The sequence below is a fragment of the Neofelis nebulosa genome, chromosome 7, assembly GCF_028018385.1.
Source record: "Neofelis nebulosa isolate mNeoNeb1 chromosome 7, mNeoNeb1.pri, whole genome shotgun sequence".
Taxonomy (NCBI): Eukaryota; Metazoa; Chordata; class Mammalia; order Carnivora; family Felidae; genus Neofelis; species Neofelis nebulosa.
In genome coordinates, this window is record NC_080788.1 from 145050525 (window position 1) to 145068681 (window position 18157).

At 51.3% G+C, this 18157-nt stretch overlaps 1 protein-coding gene across 1 annotated transcript in view; it reads left to right on the forward strand.

The window, feature by feature from the left end:
* DYNC1H1 (dynein cytoplasmic 1 heavy chain 1) overlaps window positions 1-18157 on the forward strand; it is a 78275-nt gene that overhangs the window by 39803 nt on the left and 20315 nt on the right. Inside the window, exons 17-42 of the mRNA XM_058740291.1 lie at window positions 46-201; window positions 329-442; window positions 1131-1241; window positions 1319-1528; window positions 1706-1852; window positions 2059-2225; window positions 2325-2498; window positions 3440-3605; window positions 3687-3875; window positions 3968-4162; window positions 4789-5071; window positions 5296-5396; window positions 5937-6096; window positions 7147-7390; window positions 7565-7748; window positions 8036-8248; window positions 8988-9226; window positions 9398-9554; window positions 11280-11507; window positions 11987-12217; window positions 12492-12632; window positions 13058-13291; window positions 13382-13588; window positions 13667-13788; window positions 14282-14447; window positions 15395-15558. Coding sequence (XP_058596274.1) covers window positions 46-201; window positions 329-442; window positions 1131-1241; window positions 1319-1528; window positions 1706-1852; window positions 2059-2225; window positions 2325-2498; window positions 3440-3605; window positions 3687-3875; window positions 3968-4162; window positions 4789-5071; window positions 5296-5396; window positions 5937-6096; window positions 7147-7390; window positions 7565-7748; window positions 8036-8248; window positions 8988-9226; window positions 9398-9554; window positions 11280-11507; window positions 11987-12217; window positions 12492-12632; window positions 13058-13291; window positions 13382-13588; window positions 13667-13788; window positions 14282-14447; window positions 15395-15558 — 4703 coding nt within the window. The remainder of the gene's footprint in view (window positions 1-45; window positions 202-328; window positions 443-1130; window positions 1242-1318; window positions 1529-1705; window positions 1853-2058; window positions 2226-2324; window positions 2499-3439; window positions 3606-3686; window positions 3876-3967; window positions 4163-4788; window positions 5072-5295; window positions 5397-5936; window positions 6097-7146; window positions 7391-7564; window positions 7749-8035; window positions 8249-8987; window positions 9227-9397; window positions 9555-11279; window positions 11508-11986; window positions 12218-12491; window positions 12633-13057; window positions 13292-13381; window positions 13589-13666; window positions 13789-14281; window positions 14448-15394; window positions 15559-18157) is intronic.

The following is an 18157-nucleotide window of genomic DNA, read 5'->3' on the forward strand; positions in this document are numbered from 1 at the left end:
ACCTGTCCTGGGACCTCGCCCTGCAATTGTGCGCTTTGCTTTCAGGGCAATCTCCGCCCAGAGGAGGCGCTTCAGGCTCTCACCATATACGAAGGAAAGTTCGGCAGGCTGAAGGACGACCGGGAGAAGTGTGCGAAGGCCAAGGAGGCCCTGGAGTTGACCGACACGGGGCTGCTCAGCGGCAGTGAAGAGCGAGTCCAGGTGCGGACCGCGGGGGTGGGGGTCCTCGTCCTGAGCCTGCCCTTGACCAGGGCCGCGTCAGGGGCTCTGCCAGAGCTGCGGTGGTTTCTTCATCCACGGTCTCACTGTTCTACTGTCGTGATTTCAGGTGGCCTTAGAAGAACTGCAGGACCTTAAAGGCGTTTGGTCGGAACTTTCCAAGGTCTGGGAGCAGATTGATCAGATGAAGGAGCAGCCGTGGGTTTCTGTCCAGCCTCGAAAGGTACACCTAAAGGAGATGTGTGTGTCCTCATATGCTGTCGGTCGTAGACCACTCAGGAGCTTCGCAGGCAGGGAACTGTATTGTGCATCCTCAGAATGTCACATGATGGTCATTTAGGATTTATGTGGACTGATGAAAAATCTGTTTGGAAACCTTTTTTTTTTTTTTAAATTTTGTTTTTATTTTTGAGAAGGATACAAAGAATGAGCGGGGGAGGGGCAGAGAGAGAAGGAGGAAGAATTCCAAGCAGGCTCTACCCTGTCAGCTCCGTCTGATGCAGGGCTCGAACTCATGAACTGTGAAATCATGACCTGAGCCACAGTCAAGAGTCACGCTTCATTTCCTGAGCCACCCAGGCACCCCCAGAAAACATTTTTTAAGATATTTCACCATTTCGGGGCGCCTGGGTGGCGCAGTCGGTTAAGCGTCCGACTTCAGCCAGGTCACGATCTCGCGGTCTGTGAGTTCGAGCCCCGCGTCAGGCTCTGGGCTGATGGCTCGGAGCCTGGAGCCTGTTTCCGATTCTGTGTCTCCCTCTCTCTCTGCCCCTCCCCCGTTCATGCTCTGTCTCTCTCTGTCCCAAAAATAAATTAAAAAAAAAAAAAAAAAAAAAAATTAAAAAAAAAGATATTTCACCATTTAAAGAAATGTTGGCAAACTAAATATCATTTTGTGTTCCTCTTGACAGCTTCGACAAAATTTAGATGGCCTCCTGAACCAGCTGAAAAACTTCCCTGCCCGATTACGGCAGTACGCATCCTATGAGTTTGTCCAGAGGCTTCTGAAAGGCTACCTGAAGGTAGTGGTTCGGTGCTGGGGTCGTGGGTGTCTGTTAGGAACACAGCTGCACGGTAACCTTGCTTACTCTCTCCGCAGATAAACATGCTGGTGATTGAACTGAAGTCCGAAGCACTCAAAGATCGCCACTGGAAGCAGCTGATGAAAAGACTTCATGTCAACTGGGTTGTTTCTGAGCTAACCCTTGGCCAAATCTGGGATGTTGACTTGCAGAAAAACGAAGCTATTGTCAAGGATGTGCTGCTTGTGGCACAAGGGGAGATGGCTTTGGAAGAATTTTTGAAGCAGGTGAGTAAATAGACCGATAGCCCCATTTATGTCCCATTTCAGGCTGTGAGGCCAGTTTGAGCTGTGTAAAAACAAGAGCTTCATCTGCGGTCCTTTTGTCCCCATAGCACTTGGCTGCTTGTACACCTGGCAAACACCCACATACTAATAAGGTGCCCCTTTTTGGTTTTAATTCAGATAAGAGAAGTATGGAATACTTACGAGTTAGACTTGGTTAACTATCAGAACAAGTGTCGCTTGATCCGAGGTTGGGATGACCTCTTCAACAAGGTCAAAGAGCACATCAACAGTGTCTCCGCCATGAAGCTCTCTCCGTACTACAAGGTACCCTTGTTGGGCAGGCTTTCCCTCTCTGATTGGGCTTTCCCCTGCACTTTCTCTGTAATACTTTTGACTGGCAGTTACCAGAAGCCTGTTTTTTAAAGCGTGAGTCAAATAACTTGAAATAACCTGCAGTTTTTTTACTAATTTTGGCATATCTATGAGTGAATCGCTTAGCAGCTGGGCTCTGCTTCCCATCTGCCTACTAGGTTTTCGAAGAGGATGCCCTGAGCTGGGAAGATAAGCTGAATCGGATCATGGCTCTCTTTGACGTGTGGATTGACGTGCAGAGGCGGTGGGTGTACCTGGAAGGCATCTTCACGGGCAGCGCAGATATCAAGCACCTGCTGCCGGTGGAGACCCAGAGGTTCCAGAGGTATGGCCTCCAGCCTGGGTGCAAAGGAGCTGAGGGGTAGGTGTGACTGGTGACCCTTCTTCACGTAAAGGCTAACGACACTTTTGATTTGATTCGTAGTATCAGCACGGAGTTTTTGGCTCTGATGAAAAAAGTATCCAAGTCTCCCCTTGTAATGGATGTTCTGAATATCCAGGGGGTACAGAGGTCTCTGGAGAGACTGGCAGACCTGCTAGGAAAGATCCAGAAAGCATTGGGAGAATACCTGGAAAGAGAGCGATCCTCTTTCCCCAGGTAAGATGATTGCTTTGACTTGAGCTGAAGTTGAGTTGAAGTTCAGGAGCCTCCCCTCTCCCCTGTGGGTCTGTGTGTTAGTCACTTTGACATCAGAAGTTTTGTTACTAGTAACAAAATGAATGTTACTCCCTTTCCGCGCGTTTATTCCTTTTTAAAAAAAAATGCTTATTTTAGAGCATGTGTGCGTGAGAGTGAAAGGGCGGGGGGAGGAGCAGAGAGAGAGATGGAGACACAAAATCTGAAGCAGGCTCCAGGCTCTGAACTGCCAGCACAGAGCCCCACACGGGGCTCAGACACAACGGACTGAGTCACCCAGGCGCCCGTATTCCTAATTATAATGTTAAATAATTCCTCACTTTCTGTCTTGTGTTTGTTTATTAAGCTTCATTGAAACTATTATCCACCCTTCTAGGTAGCTTGCATCTCTTAAAAGTTTAGCTCTGATTGTTTTCCAAACGGCATTTCTTCCTTTCTGAATAGTTTGCTTACTGTAAATTGAACAGGCTTTTATTTGTTTGTTTTGAGAGAGAGAGAGAGAGAGCGGGGAAAGGAAACAGAATCCCAAGCAGGTTCCTTGCTGTCAGCCCGGAGCCCGATGCAGGGCTCAGTATTACGAATGGTGAGATCATGACCTGAGCCAAAATCAAGAGCAGATACTCAAGCTACCTAGATGCCCCTTGAACAGGCTTTAAAAAAACACGTTCATGAAGTAAGGTGAATGGCATGAAGTGCATGGAATCCCTCTTCAGTAGCTTGTTCAACAAACGTGTGTCCTTTGCTGAGGGCTGGAGGAAACTCGGATGTGACCTAGTTTAGATTGGAGATTGTCCATCACCATCCAAGTCTAGTTTCCCTTCCTGCAATTTGAAGTTCCATTTTGATTCACCTTATTTACGTGTATGTGACATTTTACAACTTGAATGCTGTTTTAATTTTAGGTTCTATTTTGTGGGTGATGAAGATTTGCTTGAAATCATTGGAAACAGTAAGAATGTAGCTAAGTTACAGAAACATTTCAAGAAAATGTTTGCTGGCGTTTCGAGCATCATCCTAAACGAGGATAACTCTGTCGTCTTGGGCATTTCCTCCCGTGAAGGAGAGGAGGTAGTGAAGTTTATGATTGTAATTTAGAATGCTTCTCTCCTGCCTTTGTACATCTTAATTCTTGTATCATATGTATTTTAGGTTATGTTTAAAACTCCTGTGTCGATTACTGAACATCCCAAAATCAACGAGTGGCTCACGCTGGTAGAAAAGGAGATGAGAGTCACACTGGCTAAACTTCTGGCTGAGTCTGTTACAGAAGTTGAGATTTTTGGTAAAGCAACTTCGATTGACCCAAATACCTACATCACTTGGATTGATAAGTACCAGGTAACGTGTAGTAGAAGTGGGCCAGCGGAGAGGCGGATGCACCGGCTGGTCTCCAAAACGATCCTTTGGGTCTCGTGTCTCCTGTCTTCCAGGCCCAGCTTGTGGTTTTGTCAGCCCAGATAGCCTGGTCTGAAAACGTGGAGACGGCTCTGAGCAGCATCGGCGGAAGCGGTGACGCGGCACCCTTGCACTCCGTGCTGAGCAACGTGGAGGTCACCCTCAACGTGTTGGCCGACTCGGTCCTCATGGAGCAGCCACCGCTGCGGAGGCGGAAGCTGGAGCACTTGGTTAGTCCCGCGCCTGCCTGACTCACTCCTCACCGGTTAGGCCCTGCCTTCAGTGCAGGCAGTCAGCGGAGACCACGCCTGGGAGCACTCTTACTGGTGGTAGGGAGAGAAGGAGGTGGTGCATTTGTGAGCTCTCTGGGGTGGGTATCGCTCTGTTCTGTTGAAAGGTAGCCTTGGGGGAGCAGAGGAGTTATGTGGACACATCCTGGGGAAGGGGAGGCGGGGAGCCTTGACCAGGACTTTTGCCTTTGCTTGTCAGCCCCTTCCCAGAGAGGCGCCCGGGTGTGCCTGCACCGGTGTTGCGCCCAGCCTGCAGGGGACAGACTGGGGACAGAGACAGCCGTTCTCCTGACACATTTCATGCTAGTTAGGTCTTCGCTTGACGTTGGGTGTTTTTGTTTGTTGGTGGTTTGGTTTTGCTGCAGCTCTTGATTCTGTGTAATTTCATGGTGGGAACGCCAGTGCTGTTTTTGGAAGGGAATTTGGGTTTGGAATATTCACTGAAAGCTATTGCAACTGGATCTTGAATCTCAAAAGTCTGCTAAATGATCACGTGCCCAGGAAATGCAGTGTCCTTGCACTCCTCCAGTTTATGACAAAGTCTTAATAAGTGACTCTGTGTTCAGATTACAGAGTTGGTTCACCAGAGGGACGTTACACGCTCCTTGATCAAAAGCAAGATTGACAATGCCAAATCTTTCGAATGGCTCAGCCAGATGCGCTTTTACTTCGACCCTAAGCAAACCGATGTGCTACAGCAGTTGTCGATCCAAATGGCAAATGCCAAATTTAACTATGGCTTTGAGTACCTGGGTGTTCAGGACAAGCTGGTCCAGACCCCCCTCACCGACCGCTGCTATTTGACCATGACACAAGCCTTGGAGGCCAGGCTGGGGGGGTCCCCTTTCGGTAAGTTACTCCACAGACCCGGACAGATGGAGAGAGTAAATGCAATTTGTAAAGATTAAATCAACGATTTTAAATGTATTTCTTAATTACGTAGCTCATACGTTCTAGAACCTCAGATTTGTCTGCAGTTGTTACACGTCCTTTGATTTTGTAAACGAGCTGGGTAAGGCTAACGATACCTCCCTGTGGACTCAAGTACTCAGTCACTCTTCTTCAAACAATAGGGCCGGCCGGGACTGGGAAGACAGAGTCCGTCAAAGCTCTTGGCCATCAGCTTGGACGCTTTGTTTTGGTCTTCAACTGCGATGAAACCTTTGATTTCCAGGTGAGAAGATTTCTGAGTCCACCTAAAATCTAACGGCCTGAGAGGTCAGCTGGGGAGTACCACGCCTGGACTCCTCTCAGGGCTCCTGGCCTCACGGCTTGGCACGGCCCGTCTGGCCTTCTGAGTCCCAGGGATGGTGTGGTTTTGAGTGGGGTGTCCGACATACCTGCTTTGGTGTTGACTTGAGCTGCATTGTTTCTGGAAGAGACGGTTAGTGCCTATGTGTGGGAACAAGTAACTATGATGGAAAAGATTTTTTTAATCAACAAAAAGGGGCGGAATAAAAACAGCTCTATCTTTGGAATCGGCACAGGAGGAGAAAAGGTGTGATGCCCTACATCTGTACACAGACAATCGCCATTGTTAGTGAAGCACTTCTGTGTGCAGGCCCCGCACCTCCCGTGTGAACCTGATGTCACGCTCACAGCCACCGGGGCGGGGGGGGGGGGGGGGGGGTCGTAGCCCGAGGTCCCGCCGGATCAGGGCCGTGGAGCCCGCCCGAAGCAGGTAGTTTGAGCTCCTGTCTTTGTTCGGTTTCAGGCGATGGGACGGATCTTTGTGGGGCTCTGCCAGGTGGGTGCGTGGGGCTGCTTTGACGAGTTCAACCGCCTGGAGGAGCGGATGCTGTCAGCCGTGTCGCAGCAGGTGCAGTGCATTCAGGAAGCGCTGCGGGAGCACTCCAACCCCAACTGCGATAAGAGTGAGACTTCCCTTTTCCTCTGCACATTGCTTAGCGGCTGTGGAAGGAGAGTCCACGGGGGCTGGGTCACACCTCTGTGATTAGAAACGAGTGAGAGTTTCACTTCGCTCCCAGGACTCACTATTGCAGGCAGGGCGGCGGGGCCCGGGATAACACTGCACGAGCAGTTTGCATTCTCCAGACCGGAGCGACCCAAAGCCCTAGCTGTCCTCCCCCCGGTGAGCGAGAGTCCCTGTGCTCCGTCCCTCACTGTCCGCCTGCACTGAGTATTGGGGCGGTGAGGGCTCTCCCTGCTCCCCCCTGCACGCCCACAGAGCCAGCCTTGCTGCCATCTGTTGGCAGAGTGTTGTCACAGGGAGCTTTAGGAACACGCCCTCTGTCACCATCGGATGACCTTCTGAGAGGCTTGAGGACTGCTTCCCCTGCCTCGGGCCACACGAAGCTGGGCATGCCCGGCGGAGGCAGGGTGCGTGCTGGAGGAAGCGATGACACCTGTGGCGGACAGGGCACGTGCAGTTAATTGGCGGGGTCACTTTTGTTCCACGATAATAGGAACTTGTCTTCCCAAAGGCCCTGTAGGCCTCCTCAGTGGAAAAGGAGTGTCCGAGAAAGCAGTACCTGTGTGCTGAGTGTTCTCTCCAAGGAATAAAGTTCAGCTGTGGGTGGTGGTGGTTTTGGTCAGTCCCCTGAAAGGGCAGTCTTCGTGATCAGAGCCAGTCAGCTGTGTGGCACGGATACGTTTTTATATCTGCACCTACCATTGCGCCGCATTTCTATCCTTGCGTTGATCTTGTAACACACAGTAATGCACGACAGAATATGCGCTCCCCCCGCCGGTGACGTGTCCCACGTTCCCAGAGCTCTCGTGTACGTGAGGTGTATAAAGGTAGCCGACGTGCTGGTAGGAGGGCCAGAGAGGGGCTCCCCTGCGGTGCCGGCCTTTGGGCTTTAGAGGCCAACGGGGAAACAGGTGCTTTGTCTGGGATTTCAGGGAGATTTTAGTGTCGCTCTCGAACATCACAAGTCTCAACCCTGTTCTCTGATTTTCAGCCTCTGCCCCCATTACTTGTGAGCTGCTCAACAAACAGGTGAAGGTGAGCCCAGACATGGCCATCTTCATCACCATGAACCCCGGCTACGCAGGCAGGTCCAACCTTCCCGACAATCTGAAGAAGCTCTTCCGGAGCTTGGCCATGACCAAGCCCGACCGGCAGCTCATCGCCCAGGTCATGCTGTACTCACAGGGCTTCCGCACTGCTGAGGTCCTCGCCAACAAAATCGTCCCGTTCTTCAAGTGAGTACCCCAGACTTACCTGTTGCCGTGTCAGTAGCGCGTGCAAGATGTGCCCTTGAAGGGTCATTTCTGCAATCGTGGCACGTCTTCCCAAGTGTCTGTGTCTGATTCTCGATGTTTGCTTATGTGGCTATTGAGAGTGGACTGTTCCAAGGTAGACCTCTTCCCTTGCAGACTATGTGACGAGCAGCTCTCCTCTCAGAGCCACTATGACTTTGGTCTTCGAGCTTTGAAGAGTGTGCTGGTTAGTGCGGGAAACGTGAAGAGGGAGAGAATTCAGAAGATTAAGAGGGAGAAAGAAGAGCGAGGGGAAGCAGTTGATGAAGGAGAAATTGCAGAAAATCTACCTGAACAGGAGGTTTGTACACGTGTTGTTTGAATCACTCACACCGTGAACACTAGTATTCAAGTTCACCCTTTCAACCTCCCAGCTATGGCCTGAGAGTTCTGTTGTGATTCACATGTGCTGGGATGGGCGAGTGGAAGACGCTGATACTGGTGCGGTGAACTGAGTGAGGACCACGGGAGCGTGCTGAGTCGCTCTGTCACTGACAGCCACGTCTTCCATACCTTCTGGGGATACGGCAGCGGCCGTGGGAGCCAGGCTCCCCGCCACTCAGGGCTCGGTCCTTTTGTCGCCGTTAGATTCTGATACAGAGCGTCTGCGAGACGATGGTGCCCAAGCTGGTGGCAGAAGACATCCCGCTGCTCTTCAGCCTCCTGTCAGACGTGTTCCCCGGAGTCCAGTACCACCGGGGCGAAATGACCGCGCTTCGAGAAGAGCTGAAGAAGGTGTGCCAGGAAATGTACCTGACGTACGGAGACGGAGAAGAAGTCGGCGGAATGTGGGTTGAGAAGGTAACTGGCCCCCACACACTATGCAGCCCCAGCAGCCGCAGCCACTAGGAGAAGCCACACTTAATAGAGCCCTGACCACGAGGGCCAGGGAGGCACATCCCCTGGTTTATGAAGATTTGACTTGAGGCTTTTTTCTTAACTTTGACGTAGACCTAACAATTTAGCTGAAAACCTCACTTACGTAGTGTGGTTCGTTCTCTGGAAATGCTGACTGAATGTGCGATCGTAACAAAGTATTTACACCGATAAAAGTTCTACTTACAAGACTTCCCAACATCGTAGATTAACAACATAAATCTGCTAATCGGCACATGGTTTACAGTCCTTAGTGGCATTCTCCGTTTCGTTCTTGTGGGAGATTAAAAAGTATATTATCACACAAGCTGCCTGCTGAGCGTGAGTGATGCTGTGCTGGGTCACACAGATGGCTCATCTGTTGGGTCTCTGCCCTCTCTAGAAGGGATCTTAGGTGCCTCTTCTGAGGCAGGTTGGTAGTCACCCCCTCTTCCACTGGCTCCCAGCCTTCCCGGCTTAACAAAGAACTCCCCACGATTTAGTTAAAACCTTTCTTGAAATGTTTTTTGTAGGTGCGGCCCACGTAATGTCTGCTTTAAAAACTCGAGTGCAGCACTTGCTTGCCTTTAGCGCATGTCTCCTGTTTGCTGCCACGAAGAAGGGCTGAAGAACCTTCTCGTTCTTTCTCTGGAGTAGTCAGGATGTGATGTCTTTGGCTCTGCAGGTCCTCCAGCTCTACCAGATCACCCAGATCAACCACGGCCTGATGATGGTGGGCCCCTCGGGAAGTGGGAAGAGCATGGCTTGGCGTGTTCTCCTGAAGGCTTTGGAGAGGCTCGAGGGCGTAGAGGGCGTGGCCCACATCATCGACCCCAAAGCCATCAGCAAAGACCACCTTTATGGAACCCTGGACCCCAACACCAGGGAATGGACGGATGGGCTGTTCACACATGTCCTGAGAAAGTGAGTTAACCTTGATTCCAGCGAGTGGGACCTGGGTGCTCTGTCCTTCTGTTAACAGCGGGTGTTGCTTTTCCAACCAAAGACTGAATGAATGAAAATGCCACCGCGGAGGCTGTTGCAGAGTGAGCGTTTCTAATCTCAAAAAGCTGTTTCAAAACCCTTCCAAACCAGGATCATAGACAACGTGAGGGGCGAGCTACAAAAGCGCCAGTGGATTGTCTTCGATGGCGACGTGGACCCCGAGTGGGTGGAGAACTTGAACTCGGTGCTGGATGACAACAAGCTTCTGACTCTGCCAAATGGCGAGCGTCTCAGCCTTCCGCCCAATGTAAGTGGCCTTTCGTGGGGTATCAGACCAAATATCCTGTGTACTCTAGAGGGCAGGTTCCAGGTTCCACAGTGTAGTGGTCGGTTGTGTAAATAGTTTTCAAAGTTGACTGAGTCTCCTTGTGCTAGATTTTTTCCATTCCCGTGGCCGGTGGGAAATACTTCTATAGAACCTACAAGAACTTTGTACTGTTGCTGAATGTTAACCGTGCTCCGTGATTCCCAGTTAATGCTCCAAACCCAGCGTTACGGGCTTGTCAGTAGGATTTGTGAAGTTCTCACACATCTGGGAAGTGGCAAAATGAGTAATTTAGATATGGAAGCTTTCCAGGCTGTCCCTTGGAAACGAGCATTTGGTCCAGGTCCTGGACACATCACTGGATAGATCAGGAAACGTGGGTGGGCCTGGCATGGGTTTGCATCCTACTGAAGGTCCAGCAGGAAAAAAACAGACAAGAGCCCTTGCTGTCCTGGGGCGTACAGTCTGATGTGGAAAGCAGACCCTCAAGGTAAACAGTGTCGAGTACTCAGGAGAAGATGAGCTGGAAGGCAGTGGTTGGTGCTGGCGAGAGCTGGAGGGTACGTGGTCAGGGATGGTGACATGGAGGCATCACCTAGAAGTGTTCGGTGAGGGAGCCGGTCCCGTGGGCCTCCGGATAGCAGGGGGTTTGACTGGGGTATGAGGAGCGAGGGGAGAAAAGGCGGCTGGACCAGAGAGGAAAGGGGCCAGATCAGGTTGGGCCCAGGGCAGTGTAAAGACTGGCGCTTGCCCGTTGGGTGAGTCGGGAGCCCTGGGAGTCTGGATCACATCCCTGACTGTCGGGTAGAGAGTAGTTGAAGAGGACGTGTGGGAGCAAGGGGACCATCTAGAGGCTGCGAGGTGGCCCAGGCACAGCTGTGAGGCAGGCCGGGCGAGCTGGCTGCACGGGAGCTGCTGAGTTGTGGTGTCATTTAAAGTTCATGCTGACGGGACTCGCCGAGGGACCGGCGGTGGGCGTGAGAAAAAGGGGGCGGTCGCTTCACAGGAGCACCTGGTGATCATGAACCTGTGAGCCAGCAATAGTGGTTGTCATCACTTGAGAAGCCAAGCCAGTGGTGCCTAGTGCCAGTCTGGAAATGTGCGCTTAGCTCCGCCTGTGCCTTGACACGTCAGGTCTCTCTGTTACAACTCGTTAGGCAGTAGATCCTGACTACTGTTGGAACGAGACTGCTCTCCTGTGAGGCGTGTCGGCACTGAGGTTAGGGCTCTGGAATCAGACCATCTGCTTTGAATATCAGCTCCACTTACCAGCAGTGGGACCTGGGTGAGGTACCCAGCCCCATCTGTGGAACAGGGACACTGCGCCTGCCTCCAGGGATGGGTGTGAGGGTCGGTGGGTTCAGGCAGGGAGCGTGTCGCCGTGCCCGGCCCAGGATAAGGCTAGCGCACATCCCCAGCTGATGCCCCCTCCAGCGGAGCTGTGTCTTGTGTCCACCAAGAGCTGGTCCTGTGGGCTCACCTGCTCTTCTCCCCACCACACACACTTCCTACCCAGGTCCTTGTGGAGGGCCTTTGGTAGGTGCTGTAGTGATGACAGCCGTAGACGGTTTTGCTTTTTGAAATAAGTGCAGAAAAACTAGATTTAATTTAATCACTCTTTCGACGTGTGTATAGGTAAAAGAATTTTAACATCCCAGTTTCTAGCAAACCTACAAAATTAAACCTGCTCTATGTTTTCTCTTCAAGGTGCGAATAATGTTTGAAGTACAGGACTTGAAATACGCCACTCTGGCCACGGTGTCCCGCTGCGGCATGGTCTGGTTTAGTGAGGACGTTCTCAGCACAGACATGATCTTCAACAACTTCCTGGCCAGGCTGCGTAGCATCCCGCTGGACGAAGGGGAGGACGAGGCCCAGCGCCGGCGCAAGGGCAAAGAGGACGAGGGGGAGGAGGCGGCTTCCCCAATGCTGCAGGTACGAGGGCCGCCACCACTCTGCCAAGCGCAGCCGCAGATCTGCAGCTGGCGGGGGGGGGGGGCGGGGGCTTCCCGCACAGTGAGGTCAGGTGTTCCACCCCCGAGGGTCTAGAAGCCAGTGGGGGGGGCGTGGTGCTGCTCATCCGTGGAAGCTGGGCCCTCAGCGTTGTCGTGTGGCAGTGCCTAACGAAGCAGTATCAGCTGCTGAAGTGAAGATCCGTTTAGGAAACTTTAAAGAGTTCTTTTAGTTATCTGACTTTTCTCTGCAAATTGACGAACAGCTGCCTTTTTCCATTACAGTGATGGACTAAGGATTGATCACTGAAGGTTATCCAGAAAAGTGCGTGTGTGTGTGTGTGTGTGTGTGTGTGTGTGTGTGTTTACAGGTCACGTGACTCTCTCCCGGGCCTAGGTTAGACTATATGAAAATCTCTGGGGTTTTTCAAAATGACAGACATCATCTACTGCTTCTTGCAGATCCAAAGGGACGCGGCCACAATCATGCAGCCGTACTTCACGTCCAACGGTCTGGTCACCAAGGCCCTGGAGCACGCCTTCAAGCTGGAGCACATCATGGACCTGACCCGTCTCCGCTGCCTGGGCTCGCTCTTCTCCATGCTGCACCAGGCCTGCCGCAACGTGGCCCAGTACAACGCCAACCACCCCGACTTCCCCATGCAGATCGAGCAGCTGGAGCGCTACGTTCAGGTCAGCGAGCACCTGCGTTGCAGGAGAGTGGGGCTCGACGGGGGCCGGGGCACGGATGGCCTCTGTGTCTGCGAACCTCCTGAAACAACGTGCCTGCTTGGGTGTGTTCTCTTCCCTGGGAACAGGGTCAGGCTTTCGTGGGGGCCGAGAAAGGTGCAAGCATGTCCATGATCCAAGAACACTGGGAACCACTCTTTTCGAGGTTAATGTTGCCATAAATGTCTTCATTGTTGAAATTTTATTTAAAAACGGATCCTGTTCTCTCTTTAAATAGCGATATTTGGTTTATGCCATACTCTGGTCCTTGTCTGGAGATAGTCGGCTGAAAATGAGAGCAGAGCTGGGTGAATACATCAGAAGAATCACAACGGTGCCGTTGCCCGCTGCACCCAACATACCGATTATTGATTATGAAGTAAGTGCATGAAGGAGCGGCCTCCCTGCCTTGACCTTGACATGTTGGTGTAATTCATCCTGGAGACACCTCACCATGAGCTTAATCTTTATTTCTTTTTTTTTTTTTTTTTATTTGTTTTGAGAGAGAGCGCACACGTGAGTGGGGGAGGGTTAGAGACAGGGGGAGAGAGAGAATCCCAAGCAGGCTGTGCACTGTTGGCACGGACCTTGCGACCTGTGAGATTGTGACCTGAGCCGAAACTAAGAGTTGGACACTTGACTGAGGCTCCCAGATGCCCCATTGATCTTTCCGTTTCATCAAAGGATACTGTCCTTTGCTCTATGTGGTATAAGGAGAGCAGTTCTGGTTTATATGAAAGTGAGCAAGTCTCTAAGTGAGGCGTGTGGCTCCCGGAGTGACCCGCACCCCTTCTCTGGGTGCAGGTGTCCATCAGCGGAGAATGGTCGCCATGGCAGGCCAAGGTGCCTCAGATTGAAGTGGAGACACACAAGGTGGCGGCCCCTGACGTCGTCGTGCCGACTCTGGACACCGTCCGCCACGAAGCCCTCTTGTACACCTGGCTGGCTGAGCACAAGCCACTGGTCCTGTGCGGGCCCCCCGGGTCTGGCAAGACCATGACCCTCTTCAGCGCCCTCCGGGCCTTGCCCGACATGGAGGTAAAGCGGCCGGGAGGTGGGTGGCAGGCCTTTCGGTGCTCACGTACGGGATGGCGCTTGTGACAGTCGATTTGCCTCTTCCGTCTAAAGGTTGTGGGTCTTAACTTCTCGAGCGCTACCACTCCAGAGCTCCTGCTGAAGACCTTTGACCACTACTGCGAGTACAGACGCACCCCTAACGGTGTGGTTTTGGCCCCGGTTCAACTTGGAAAGTGGCTGGTGCTATTCTGTGATGAGATCAACTTGCCAGACATGGATAAATACGGGACACAGAGGGTCATATCCTTCATCAGACAGGTTTGTGTACATCCACAAGTCCCCACTGACCTTGTTCACGTTTGCCATTAATGTGCTGACCCTCCCGCTTTCCCTCAGATGGTGGAGCATGGAGGCTTTTACCGAACCTCAGATCAAACGTGGGTGAAGCTGGAGAGGATCCAGTTTGTCGGGGCTTGTAATCCACCCACGGATCCTGGAAGAAAGCCCCTCTCTCATAGGTAACACACAGCTCCGTAGACAGCACTGGCCTCACACACACACCTGTTCCAAGATTGTTTTAGACGTAGCACAGCAGAAATCTGGTTTTGGTCGTAAAAAGGTAACAAAATGCTGATTATCGTAGGGTGGCCCCTGGGCTCCTTGTGCCGTGCTGCAATACTGGAAAACACACTCAAAAATAAAAGCACTGACTCTCTGGGTGGTAACGAGCTAACTGCCCCAGACCCGTCTGTGGGGCCACGATGAGGCTGTATCAGTCTGCATCGTTTTCCCATTTGGGGTTGGCTCTTTTTCAAAGTTTTTTGCACCTACTGTTAATGTCGGCGCCCAGGCCCCAGCAGTTTGTGCGTGATCTGCGCGAATGGGGACATGAGGCCTGTGTGGGTGGATCGGGAAGCAGCCCTGGGTCTGGGTCCGGGCCGGGCTGGGGCACTCTCCGCTCAGGCACACTGCTGATCAGCTGGGAAGTCTGAGCCGGCCGTCCTCACGCAGATTCTTGCGCCACGTGCCGGTCGTGTATGTGGATTACCCGGGGCCCGCCTCCCTGACGCAGATCTACGGCACCTTCAACCGGGCCATGCTGCGGCTCATCCCGTCCCTGCGCACGTACGCGGAGCCACTCACCGCCGCCATGGTGGAGTTCTACACCATGTCTCAGGTACACGGGGTCGGGCGCTGCTAAAAGATGGAGCTTTATTTAGAGCTCTTGTTGAGCCGGAACTTCCCAGAGCCTGTCCTCAAATCATTCTACCAGGTACCACGACTACAGACGTTTCCCTTTTTTCTTGTTGCCCTTGTCTGCACACGTTACATACAGTATTTTTTACAAAATCAGTACTGTACTCCTCAGTTTCTCGAAGGACACGGACGCTTGTTATTACAGCACAACCATGGGTGTGCGTGTGGTTATTTGTAATGATGATGTGTTGTCAAACTGCTCTCCGGGCAGCTGGACCACCGACGTGGCCGCCAGCATCGTCTCCATCCGCCACCCTCATTACCGCTTTCAAACCGCCTGGTGAAAGGAAGCGGTTCTCCTGCTTGGGACTCGCGCATCTGGGATGCCTTCCGGTTCCGGTGCCTCCCGGGGCACTGAGAGCTGCTGGCCACCCCCCACCCCCGACCAGGCACAGCCGCCCCACTCCTCCCCGATTGCCTGCACGTCCAGTAGTGTCCAGAAGTGTCCAGTACCCTTCCTGGTATTTAGTTTGCTTTTCGTTCTGTGGAACTGCAACTTTTCCTGCAGAATTTTTAACATCATCAAGTGTAAATCTTTTTTTTTCTTTGTTCCTGCTTTTAAAATCATGCTTAGGAAGGCTTTCCCTGAACTTAGGAATTACATGCTTTAAAATCTTTTCAGAAGAGCATTGTTGTAGTTTCGTTAAATAGAATTAATTTTAACGTAAAAGTGAGCAACTTGGATGGGACTTTGTTCCAGATAGTTGTCCAGTGGTTCCAGCGTTGTCTACTAATTCATCCTTAAATTTTCTAGGGTTTAGGTTGTCTGTTTTGAATATAAAAATGTTACACAGCACTTGATCTCTTAACCACTTTTCATTTGTTTTAAGGGATTTATACATACCTCCCACTTTTCTGAACCTGCAGGAGAGATTCACTCAGGACACACAGCCCCACTATATCTACTCACCCCGTGAGATGACGAGGTGGGTACGAGGGATCTTTGAGGCCCTGAGACCTCTGGAAACCCTGCCTGTGGAAGGCCTCATTCGGATTTGGGCACACGAAGCCCTCCGTCTCTTCCAAGACAGGTAAGGCCAAGGATGCGGTTAGCTCCTTGCTTCGCCTACACTGATGCTTATGGCCCTCTGAGTTAGGCTCTGTGCAAGGCTGGCCTGCCCAAGTTTGAGCCAGCCTCTGTTGGTGGTGGAAGGGGGCAGAGGCAGCAAGGGCAGCCTTGGCGTCTGAGCACAGCCACCCCCAGCATGATGGGTGTCAGGGCTCAGGGACTGCCCACCACCAGTAGGGGTAGGTAGGTAGGGGGCGAGGCACTTCCATTAAGCTCGGTAACTGTCATGCCTGTGCCCCATAACTTTGTCCAAGCTGGAGTTTTCTGGCGAATTTAAACGCTTTCTAGGGGCACCTGGCTGACTCAGTCGGTAGAGCGTGCAACTCTTGATCTTGGGGTCATGAGTTCAAGTCCCACACTGGGCATAGAGACTCCTTTAAAAAAAAAAAAAAAAAAAAAAAAAGTAGGAGCCCCTGGGTGGCTCAGTCGGTTGGGCATCCGACTTCGGCTCAAGTCATGATCCTGCAGTCTGTGGGTTCGAGCCCTGTGTCGGGCTCTGTGCTGACAGCTCGGAGCCTGAAGCCTGCTTCAGATTCTGTGTCTCCCTCTCTCTTCTCTCCTGCTTGTGTTCTGTCTACCAAAAATAAACATTTAAAAAAAAAAACACCACCATTAGATGCCTTCTAGCGACTCCCTGGCAGGTGGTGTCCATAACCAGCTCTCCTCACCCTTGAACTTTATTGACATCAGAGGGTTTGCAGCTCTGTCTCTTTATCTGTTGGCCTCTTTTCTCAGGTCTTGCCTTGTAGATTCTGAGTTTTGGGACGAGCTGCTCATGACTGTAGTGATCAGTGTGGACCATGAAAAGTTTTGTGGTTTGAGTCCCAGGAAACACCACAGTGGAAAGTTGAGTCTTTACCTCTTGAGGAATCTTGAAAATTACTGACGTTTTTAAGCCAGAATCAACTTCTTGCATTCTTTGTAGTCTAGTACAATCTTCATTTTACAGTAAATTCTTAATGTTCCTAGTTTCTGCCCTGTTGTGTTTTTTTTTTTTAATATTTTGTGTATTTTAGCATAGTTTTTCAGGCTCATTTTAGATTGGTGAGGAAAAGTTAAATTTGTGTTACTTTAGTTCTAAACTTTAGAAGTTTAATTAATTCTTGGCTCAGTCAGTTAAGCATCCGACTTTGGCTCAGGTCATGATCTCACGGTTCGTGGGTTTGGGCCCCACATCAGGCTCTGTACTGACTGACAGCTCAGAGCCTGGAGCCTGCTTCGGATTCTGTGTCTCCCTCTCTCTCTGCCTGTCCCCTGCTTGCGCTCTGTTTCTCTCTCAAAAATGAATAAAAACCATTTTAAAAACATTTTTTAATAATTCTTTTTTTTTTTTTTTTTTTTTTTTTTTTAATTTTTTTTCAACGTTTTTTATTTATTTTTGGGACAGAGAGAGACAGAGCACGAACAGGGGAGGGGCAGAGAGAGAGGGAGACACAGAATCGGAAACAGGCTCCAGGCTCCGAGCCATCAGCCCAGAGCCTGACGCGGGGCTCGAACTCACGGACCGCGAGATCGTGACCTGGCTGAAGTCGGACGCTTAACCGACTGCGCCACCCAGGCGCCCCTTTTTAATAATTCTTAATTAATTTACTATTTAACACAGCACCACAGTTTCCTTTCTTTGGGGGAATGTTCTGCCTGTGAATCGGGCTGCTCAGAACAGTGCAGGAGGTCAGGCCTCTTGTGGCCGGGCAGGTCCCCTCTCTCACAGGGTAAGTGTGAGGTGGCCGTACGCAGAGGACATAGTCCCTCTGGCCGCTCGCAGTCCCAGGTTTATGTGGTTGGTCAGTTAATGTTATTCCTGGGAGAACCCAGGGCAGATGGCTCCCTCCAGACCAAGGGTTTGGACTTGTGTGTCCAGCGGCTGCACCTCCAGACCAGTGAGTCCTGCCCCCGGGCAGCTCTTCTCACCCGAGCTCACGAGGAGTCTCAGAACTTGCTTCATCGTAGGTCTCTGGCTCTCACGCCGGGCTCCTGGGAGTCCACTGAGTCACACAGCAGCCCCGCCCCAGAGCCTAGTGCACGGCATGAGCGAAGCAAGTGGGGGAGGGGAGCAAGGAACATCGTGTTAGCTTCTTTTTATTTAAAACAAAACAGAACAAGAAAAACTTCTAACCCTCTCTTTTTTAATAATGAAGAAATTTGATGGGGGCAGTGCCTGGGTTGCTCAGTCGGTTAAGTGTCGACTTCAGCTCAGGTCATGATCTCACGGCTCATGAGTTCAAGCCCTGCGTTGGGGGCTCTGTGCTGACAGCCTGGAGCCTGTTTCAGATTCTGTGTCTCTCTTGCTCTCTCTCTCTGCCCCTTCCTGCTTGTGTTTTTTGTCTCTCTCTTTGTCTCAAAAATAAATAAATGTTAAAAAAAATTTTTTTTTAAATAATGAAAAAATTTGAGCTATAATTTCACAGATTTCCCAAAATGCCAGAGATGAAGTTGTATTAAATTCCAATTGGCTGCATTAACTATGTGACCCGCACCTGGTAGCCTGAGTGTGTCACACATTCAGCTTCTCAGGAGGTGCTCGCCACCCCTCCACCCCCGGCCCATCCATGTGGACTCGT